Source organism: Corapipo altera, unplaced genomic scaffold (assembly GCF_003945725.1).
Source record: "Corapipo altera isolate COAL_440 unplaced genomic scaffold, ASM394572v1 301, whole genome shotgun sequence".
NCBI classification, from domain to species: Eukaryota; Metazoa; Chordata; class Aves; order Passeriformes; family Pipridae; genus Corapipo; species Corapipo altera.
Window position 1 is genome coordinate 1,540,415 of NW_020884926.1, and position 10,263 is coordinate 1,550,677.

The window sequence follows — 10,263 nt, forward strand, 5'->3', positions numbered from 1 at the left end:
TCCTCTTCCTGGTGCAGAGACCTCCCAGTGACTCAGAGGAGAACCCTTTGGAGTTCTCCTTTCCTTGGATTTGAGCCATGACTGTCCTGCTGGGCTTGGAGCCTCCCCATCTAATGCTGTGCATCCTGGCCTGGCAGAGCTGCTGCTCCCTGGGTTCCTGAAGGTGTGGGCTGGCCTGCACTAAGACAGGCTCTTCTGTGGTGGTGCCAGGGACTGCCATGCAAAGAAATGGGAAAGAAGGAATATTTGCAGCCCAACTAATGCAATTCCATCCTGTTCAGCTCATTTCCAGTCTCCCAACACCTGACAGGGAGCTAAGGTCAATTTTGCGTCTTCTAGACAGGTTTTAATCAGCAAGTTGGGTATTTCTAGTGTTCTGTTGATGCAGTAGATTGAAATCTGTGGTGCTTTACTTGATCTCCGAAAGACATCTTCCCTGATCTCAGGTAGAAAGAAGGAATGAGTCAGCTGGAGTCTCCGGGATTTAAGGAGGCAGCTGAAAGGAGAGTGGGCTTAATCATGATATCTCAAAGCCCAGGACCTGTTTTAGTCATCCTACCAGGGCAGAACTGTCACATTCCCTGCCTTGTGCAAGAACTATGTGTCTGAGCTGTCTCCTGCTTCCTCATCCCCACTTGGAAGTCCTGGACTCTGGGACATCACTCACCAAATGAATGGTTTAAATGTGGTCACCTGGTAAAAGATCAGAGGAGAGATCTTTGTTCTCTATTTGGATTAGTTAAGCTTTTTTTAATCCCTTGTTTGGGGCATATTTGGTAAGCACTTTTAGACACTTGGGAGAACAGTATTTATTTCCCAATAAGCTCAGTCTTTTTCATTCTGATGGTATTGATTTTTTTTTTCCTTCCACTGGTTGTAATGAAGCTTGAAATTTACACTTCATAGGTCTTTTTGGTTCTTCAGTTTTTATTCTGCTTGTGTTTCCCAGCAGCATGATCAGCTGTGCAAGTCCAGCTCTGGGGTAGAGTGGAGTGGTCAGAATAAGCAAAGGTGCCAGAGGCAGAAGAGCAGTCAGTGGCAGCTCCAGGGAGCCTAGGAAATGATCTATTAGCCAAGTGCCACCCATGTAGCCCACTGAGGAGCTCACTGCAAAGCTACAGGGGCATTTAAGATGTCCAAAATGCCTTGAAATGGTTAATGCTGCCTTGGTTCTTTCTATGCCAGCCCTGCTGTATGATGCAACACTGCTGGGCCCCCAGTGCCTGCTATAAATAGCACATTCAGAACAGATTAGCTGGACTTGCAGTTACTGGTTCAGAGCATCCTGACCAGAAATACCTCCAGTTCTCAGCTGGGCTGCTGAGATGTCATTGTTTCACAGCTCAGTGCAGGATCCATGCCTACACAGACCGTGGCCTGGGTGCCAAACCTTCGTGCCCAGGCTGCCCCAGCGAGGTATTTAGGGCAGCTCTGTGCCTGCTGCAGCTCATTCGCTCCTCTCACGTGCTCCCCGTGGCCTGTGACTGTCAGAGCACGTAAGTTCAGCCCCTGCTGGAAGTGAATCAAGCACTGGAAATAGAAGCCCAGTGGGGGAGAGGCTGCACACTGATTCAGACTGCAGGAGCTCTCTGGATTAGGAGGCAGATTCTCTGCGTTTGCATGTCTAGGATGAGTAATCCTCGAAGTTATGACTTGGAGGGAACTGCAGCAACTCGGGCCTGAATGTAAAGCTCCCTGCTAGGAGGGTGCTTTAGCAACCATATGTCATATGCTGCCCTTAGCTGAGAGCTGAGCATCTCTGCTCTGGGGATTGTCTGCCCTGGCCATATCCAAGACTAAAATTAGTAAGAGTGTTGCATAAATGGTGAGCTGTGGCTGGTTAGTGCTTCCTTGCCTGGCCTACAGCAAGTTGCCCCCATTTTCGTACTAGTTCACTGTTTCTTCTAACAGGAGACAATAAACCCAGCGAAGGAGAACCAGAAAAGCTGAAACCCCGTGGTGCTGGGTCTGTCTGAAGGCCTATAAAGCAAGCTGGGATGCTGCTGGTTTTGACATGTTGCTGGGGTTCACTGCTTACAGCAAATCCTGGTGTTTTGCCTGAGCAGTGAACTCTTGAAGTGATGACATGAGAAGTCCAGGCTGAGTTTTATTGCAGGCTAGGGCACGGAAGAAGGGCTTGGGAAGCAGCTGGATTACTAAGAGAACAAACAATGAGACAAAAGGTTCATATGAAGCCAGCACAGGCAGACTGACCAAGCCAAAGCATGTGGGTTTGCTTGGCTCCTGCATAAATAATTTTTTATGCTCAGAGACACGGTGCAGGGCCAAAGGACACGGGGCAGAAGGTGTAGTTAACCTGTAGCACTGGTACAAATTTTTTGGTGGGTTCAGGGTTTCCATTGCTGTGCCAGCTATTTTCCTTCCCTGTGCCACGTGCCAGACTCTTGGATCTCTCACCACAACTCAAAGTGAATTGCAAAGCACCCTCATAAGCCCCCTCAGAGGCCGGTGCCAGGTCTCTTCCCTGGTCATGGAAATGGTAACAGCTCTGGAGGGCAATCTGCTCTCCGTGGTAGTTGGGAGAAGCACACAAAGTTGAAGGAGGCAAAACTTGCTTGGTTTGGCTCCAGCCGTTTCCTGAACACATTTCTCTGGAAGGGCTTTCAGGTCTTGCATCCAGCTGGGATTCCACAGGTAAGTTTGCCTCAGCCACCAAGAAGTGCCTTCAGCAGCACAGCACCTCTTATTGCTCTGATAGCAGTGTTTTCCAAGGAGAGCAGCCATAACTACAACTTCAGCATCCTTTTCTGTGCTGATCCTATTTTTTTGATTGATACCTCTTGGTATTAAGAGAGATTTCTAACAACTTTTTAAAGGCTAGCAGGCACCCCCATTAAATTTGGATAAAAACTAGATGTGGAAATAACTTATAATACTTGGTATTGTTAAATTAAAGAGTTCATTAAGGACTATATATTTTAAAAGTCCAGTCTTTCTGAAAGGAAGGGGGGTCCCGATGTCAAGATCCTTGAGTTACGTTGTTGTTCAGTGCATCAGAAAATGAAACTATTTAAACAAGTTCCACATTGCTACAAATAACACTTTGTGTGCAAAGTAACACCTTCCATGAAGTGCAAGGTGTGTGATTGGGGTTTTTTCTTTAGGCTGTGAAATAAAAATAGGCTTTGGAACGTTGTTTTTGTTATATTTTTGGCTTATGTAAACTAATAAACACTTCAAGAGAAAACTTACACAGTTAATCTGCAGATCTCATGTTTCCAAACAGGTAACACAGTGAAGAACCACAGCAATGTGTTTAGGCACATTTCTGAGGGTTTTAACCAAGCAATATGACAATTATTCTGTTTCACAAGTTCAATATAGACAAATGCTTACATTTTGCTATACAATCTGGAACAGGACCCTGTGTAAAACCCGATCAAGATACAAACAAAACGAAATGCCACTTTTTCCCCCTGCGACTCGGAAAAGACAGGATTTAAAGGAACTTTTACCAATTTAACTGTTGAAAGGCTCTTCCAACACTGCTTAAGTCTGTATTTTTATCAGTGTTTCATTAGAATGCTTTGGTTTCCATATTTAGACAAGTCTATACGCTCGTGTACATCTTTCAAGGTCGTTCTGAGAGCATTAATTACGGTGTAATGCTGGGATGGAACACTGCTGTCTCCTGCTGTGCTGCACAATCAGCTTGCTGGCTCCAGATCCAAGGGATGGGTTGGGTTTGGTCCTGCTGCAGAGAGAGGAAATGGCATTTGGCAGAAGATAGGAGGAAGAGGAGTATCCTTTTTCCTTCGCTCTCCCATTGTGCACTAAGACCCAGAGCGTTATCACTGCTCTCAGCTGATGTCCTGAGGTGTCTTTGTATTACATCCGTGCTGAGTTTATTTAAATTTCCAGTGCCAAGAGGTTAAAGCAGCCTGGATTAGAAGGTATAACCATTAAAAAAAAAAAAAAAAAAAAAAAGTCTGTGTAACCCCCGTTTCTTTGAGCAAGCTTTGCATCAGCTGGAGGGGAGCTCTGCCACTTCCCACAGCCCTGCCGTGGATCTGCATCCCTCCTGGTGTGAGCCCCTGGGGGGGAAAGAGGGGGCAGAGGCACCTCCCAACCATCCACGTGCACGTTTCTGGGGGGGTTTAGCCATGTAATGGTGATAATTATTGCATTTTTGGGAGTTAGATATCGACAAATGCTTATGTTCTGCTATAAAAACTGAAAGAGGATCCTATGTAAAACCTGATCAAAACACACACACACACACAAAAAGGCAACCCCCCCCCCCCCCCCCCCCAAGGAAGCCAACAAACAAAACCTACATATTTTCTTGGTGTGGAACGAAATCTGCAACTCGGAAGAGGCAGGAGTGAGCAGCGCTTGGAGCCGCGCTCTCCAGCCCCTCGGGGACGCAGCCCCGGGCAGCGGCAGCGGCCGCAGCCGAGCCCGCAGAGCCCGGGGGAGGGAGGGCGGCGGCCGAGCATCCCCCGCGCCGGCCCTTACCCCCCCGTCTCATCCCTCGGGACACCCCGAGCCGGGGGTCCGCGGCCCCGCGGGGCTCCGGAGCGGTGCCGGGGGCGGTGTCCAGCCCCGCAGCCCCGCGTCCGGGCGGTCAGAGGCGGCGCGGCGGGTGCTCCGCAGCCCAGCGAGAGTTAACGGCGGCGCCGCCTCTCCATTGGCGGCCCCGCAGCGGCTGCGGGAGCCCGCGCTTATAACGCGCCGCGTCCGCCCCGCTCCGCGGCCCGGGCTCCATGCGGCGGCCGCCGGCATGCCCGGCATGCCCAGCCTGCTGCCGCCGCTGCTCGCCCTGCTCTGCCTGGGGGCGCGGGGGGCCGAGCGCGACGCCGAGCGCGACCCCGAGCCCGACGAGCCGTGGTGCCCCTACAAGGTGGGCGCGGATGGCGCGGAGGGGGCGCGGCTGTGCTTCCGCCCGCCGGCCCGCGGCTTCCAGTGCGCGGCCCGCGGGTGCCGCGCCCACCGCTCCGCGGGCGGCGCGCTGGTGGCCAACGTGCTGCGGAACGGCAGCGTGCTGCTGCAGTGGGGGCTGCGGCACTGGGGGCCGCCTCGCCCGCCCGCCGCCGCCGCCCTGCGCGGCTTCGCGCTCAACTGCTCCTGGGACGGCACCTACACGCGCTTCCCCTGCGACAGCGTGGAGCTGGGCGCCGCATGTCGCGACTACCTGCTGCCCGAGGCGCACGGCAGCGTGCGGTACCGCCTGTGCCTGCGCCCGCGCTACGCCCCGCCGCGCCCCGCGCCGCCCGCGCAGTGCGTGGAGTTCCGCGTGGAGCCCGCGGCCATGCGGGACATCGTCGTGGCCATGACGGCCGTGGGGGGATCCATCTGCGTGATGCTCGTCTTCATCTGCCTGCTCGTGGCCTACATCACCGAGAACCTCATGAGCCCCGCGCTGGCCCGCGCCGCCGCCGCCGCGGCTCCGCGCCGCGCGTAACGGGGGATGCTGCGACCCCCAGGTCCCGCTGCGCCGAGGCTCCCGGTTCTCCCCGCGTTCCGGGAAGGGAAGAGGTTTTCCAGACTCTTCTCGCAGCCGTTCCCAAACTTCCAGGATTAGGGGTTCACCACACCCGCCGCCGTCCTTCCAGCGCGTTCCGGAGAGGGAAGAGGTTTTCCAGACTGTTCTCGCAGCCGTGGGTTTGCCACTCCTGAACTTCGAGGATTTGGGTTTCCCTCGGTGCTTGGAGCTCTTCTTCCTAGGCTGGCTTTTCAGCCAGAGCTGTGCGTGGTTACTGAACTCATGGGTTCTCAGCGGATTAAAAAACAATGGCAGAGGTCCACAAGTGCCAGAAATTGTCTGTTTTTAAGGGCAAGCGGCAGATCTTACAAGGGCCTGTTTGAGAAGACTCTCCAGAAAACCCTTATTTTAAACCTATACCTAAACCCTCGTGCTCTTAGACCTGTGCTAGATTTTTTTCCTGTGGGCGAAAGTTGTTTGAAGTTCAGGAGAACAGACAACTGGAACCACCAACCCCGTAGCTAAGTGTGTGTTCGATCCAAGGCCCACTTAAATCTCGTGACTTAAGTGGGTTTTGTGTCCCACCTTATGCTGGTCACAAATTTTTGGGGCCTGTCCAAAGCAGTGGGGGTTTCTGGTCAGCTCGAGCGAGCATCAACATCTGACACCCGCTTTTCTCCCATTAGAACTGTCATCTTGGTAGTTCCACAAAGAGCGATGGCAAAGGGACAAATTGAGTATGAAAACTCCATTTTGTCGAGCAAGTACAAACCAATCCTTAATTATAAAATAAGTACAGTGTAAGTGAGCACCGTCCCTCCCTCTGAAATCCCCTCTTTTAGCAATGCTGTGTGCAGCTACACTAAGGTAGACGCTTCTTGAACACAGAACTCACTAATGTAGCCAAGCGTTTTGAGCGTAGGAACACTCCTCATTAACTACTCACTCGATGCTGTAGTAAGTAAGGTTTTAGCCATACTCTAGTATTAATTCTATTGTGCCTTAGTGCTAAGAATTTGTCCCATTTTACTGGTATATCTGTTCCTGTAGTCCTCATAGACAAGTGTATCTCCCTCGTGGTCTTGTCTCTGAAACTGGTGGTTGTTGGTCTTGTCTGTTTGGTTGTTTGTTTTCTTAAGGAAAAACAAACTTGGGCTGATCATTACTTGAACTTTGCTATAGATACACAAAACAGTTACCGTCAGGTATTTATTTAGTGAGCTAGTTTTTAGTTCGTGTTGTTTGTATGTAGTTGACTGCTGTAACACAGAATTAATTTATATCACTTAGAAACTGAGCACCTAAAGCAAAAAAAAGTAGGGGAACGACTCTTCTGTAAAGGGGTGTTGCTGTTAAAACACGTCAGGTTCATGTGTGATCTGTTTGTGTAAATGTTTAGCACTGGTCAATGACCCGTTTGCTTTTCTTTGTGAAAGTAGTTTGTGAAGTATCAACTTGGTAGTAGAGGGTAAGTATAGACAGTATATGGAATCCTTAATAATACACAGTATTTGTACTGATCATAATCCCTTCAATAACTTGGGAGTGGCTGAGAAACTGAAGGTCTGTATTTCATCAGGCAGAAATATCTTTTATTTGTTTGTTATTCTTGCTTTGTTTTCTTTCTCACATGCAGCTGACTCAGTTTAAGTGTTCTCTGTTTATTACCTTGCCTGTATACTTGATTTTAGCAGCCTGGCAAAGAAAAGGCAATCAGTTTTTAAGAGCATTGAGACAAATTTTGGTCAAAGGTCTTTTGAAGGTTTCAAGTCAGCCTTTCCTGTAGCCAGTTCTGCACAGGCCCATGAGAGTGCCCCTGATTTTGTACATCTCTGTCAGCTTCTGTCAACCAGTGTTACTGTTTTGTTCTTCATCTCGTCACGAATTGCCAGATGTGAAAATCAAACTGTAGGAACAATGAGCCTTGTACCACCTTGGCATTGAACTTAATAAATTAAGAGAATAATGAAAAGAAATGAAGACTTCGTAAATATTTAATGGTTCGAGATCTTGTTTGACTGAAAGTGGAAAAATCTGCCCAAACATTGGTCATAATGGTGTTCCGTGGCCTACTGTAAAATTATGACAACATTAAGGTATGCAACAGCATGCTGGGCAGAGGGTACACAAGACCAAAATATGTAGAACAAGAATATAAATCCTGATAGGAGAAAATATCTAATTCTCTAAAGGCTTATTTTAATTTTTTTTCCTTTCCATGCATTATAAATGGGATGTGGAGAACAATATCTCAGTTTCTCATTCATTTTCAGGGGGTTAAGTTTTAATTGAACACATCTTGGTGTATGGAAACAAAAATCAGGGTATTCCCTGCTTCGTTTATGTGACATCAAGCAAAACATCTGCTGACTGTGGGTTTTTTCCTCCCACATACCATACACGTACCATACGTGTGGTACATTAGGTGTTACATTATCCTGCATTTATCCAGTAATTTCCAGGACAAATATCAGGCCATACCCATTTCTGCAGGAGTTAAAATGGAGAATCACATGCTCAATAACAGCCTTTTTTCCCTTGCCTTGTGCTAAATGTGAGGAAAGCTACTGCTTAAATGTGAGCAGCTCAAAGCCCAGCCTGACCCCAGCTTTGAATCTTCTGGAGGAAACAGTCTGTGCCTCAGGCAAAGAATCTCTTTTAATTGCATTATGATATTTTTTGTGGTACATAAAAGGAAAGGCTGCTCGGCTTTATTTGGAGGTGCAAGTGAAAGCTGCTATTTTGCTTCCATGGAGACCTGGAGTTGTAGTCTTACAAGACAGCAAACTGCTGCTGTATTTCACCAGGATGTTCTGAAAGAAAGGCTGGGAAGAGTGGGCTGAAAGTAGAAAAAGTGGCAGATAACAGGGTCACATTCCTGTTAAAGGCTTGGAATTACAGCAGTGATGCTTGGACGGAGTCTTTGGCAGTTTTAGGCTAAGCAAACACACCCTGAGACTGGTGTTGCTTTATCGTAGCTCTGGTTGCTACACCTCCAATAATTCACTTAACCAGGTATCCCAGGACCACCAGATGATTTCTAGGGTGCCTTTGCAGAGTAAGAATTAAGAAAACAGCGGGCAGGGTTATTAGGAATGGCAGAGCAGACACCCAAAGGAAGAGGGTTTTGCAGGAAGGGCCGAGGAAGCTCTGAGGGGACACGTTTAGGCTGGAAACGCTGGGTGACAAAACAGCTGCGTGAGAGGGAAGATCTGAGGAGAAGGGAGCAGTTGAGGGGAGAAGGGAGGATTTCTCTGGGAAAATTGAGAGAATAGTGACAAAAGGGGTTTTTTTTAGTGGAAAATACTAGATGAAGGGTTTTACATGGATGCGCTGAGGGAGGACGAGGCTTTTGCACAAGGAGAGAGGAGAGCGGCGGGTTGTGGGAGCAGGTGATGAAGGTGCTGAAAGGTGGGAAAAGGCTCCACTGGAAGTGCTGAGGTGATAGTGCAGAAAAAATTCCTCAGAAAGCACAAAGGAAAACAATACCAATGGGATGGCAGAACATATTTTTAGAAAGCACTGAGGAGAGAGAGCACTGGCTTGCTGGTGAAGTTCAGCTGGGCTGGGGAATAGATTTGTTCCTTTGATGTCCTGATTTATCTTGTATTTCTCTTGCTCCCTGTTACCTGCTTCTGCCATTGAAACAGTGCAAGTAAACCAAGGTGGAAAAGCAGGGTGAGGTGGAAGGGGGAAAAGATGACGGAAGCCTCAGGGAAAAATGGAATTGGGCTGGGCTGGGCAAGGAGCGCCATGATAATTTTGACCTGTCTGTGTGAAAACAATTCTGAAATCCGTGCCTTTTACAAGGCAGTGGGTACATAAAAAACCCCTGGTTTTGGGGCACTCTTATTTGTGCAGTTTTCAGCAAAAGCCCGAGCGTTTATTCCTAATTCCATGATTAATCGTAACAGCAAGCATGTGTCTGTATTATGCTCACTTCAGATCCCTCAGCACAGAGCGCTCTGGGCACAGCCATGGCGGTGGGATTATCCAGGGTGTCGGACCCAATTTTCTTCCTCGGGATGACTCAATTCTCCATCCGAACGCTTCCCCTCGGGATCTTTCCATGTCCCCAGCCCAGCTGCCCCACTGCTGACATTTGGCTGCCACCTAGTGCCGAGACGGAAAACTATCCAAACCCCTTGTTTTTTTCTGGCGAGTGGCATTTTTAATTTCACAGCCCAAGGAGGCAGCAAGATTGAGGAATTCATGACCCGCAAGGACCATCAGTCCAACTCCTGGCCCTGCACAGACATCCCAGCAATCCCACCCTGTCCCTGAGGGTGTTGTCCAAACGCTCCTTGAGCTGTGGCAGCCTTGGGGTCGTGAAAAGAACCTTTTATGCTGATATCCAACCTGACCCTCCCCTGGCACAACTTCAGGGGCATTCCCTCGGATCGCCAGAGAGATCAGTGCCTGCCCCTTCCACTTACCCTCAGGAAGAAGCCGCAGGCTGCCATGGGGTCTCCCCTCAACCTCCTTTTCCCCGAGCCGAACAAAACCCGAGTGCCCTCAGCCGCCCCTCAAGACCCCTCACCACCCTCCTTCGCCCGCTCTCTAACAGCTTAATATCTTTTTTTTTTTAGACAAATACTGGTTTTTTAATACTCTTTATTGCCCCGCCAAACCCTCACGCACAAGTATGCTCAAGGCCGGCAGAGCAGGGGAGGGACTACCCCGTCCCCTCCATGTCGCGCCTGAGGGGCACGGTGGAGACTTGCCAGGGATTGGGACCCCTAATTCCCGGCAGCGTCCCCCCAGCAACCCCACAAGCCACCAGGCCGCGGGGACCCGAGCGGGGACGGGCGACGGGG

General features: G+C 49.6%; 1 protein-coding gene across 1 annotated transcript; it reads left to right on the forward strand.

The window, feature by feature from the left end:
• Window positions 1-4,692: 4,692 nt before the first annotated feature.
• Window positions 4,693-7,422, forward strand: FNDC10 (fibronectin type III domain containing 10). Its single transcript, XM_027658199.1, has one exon. The coding sequence runs from the start codon at window positions 4,745-4,747 to the stop codon at window positions 5,423-5,425; it is 681 nt and encodes a 226-aa protein (XP_027514000.1). The 5' UTR covers window positions 4,693-4,744; the 3' UTR covers window positions 5,426-7,422.
• Window positions 7,423-10,263: the final 2,841 nt, after the last annotated feature.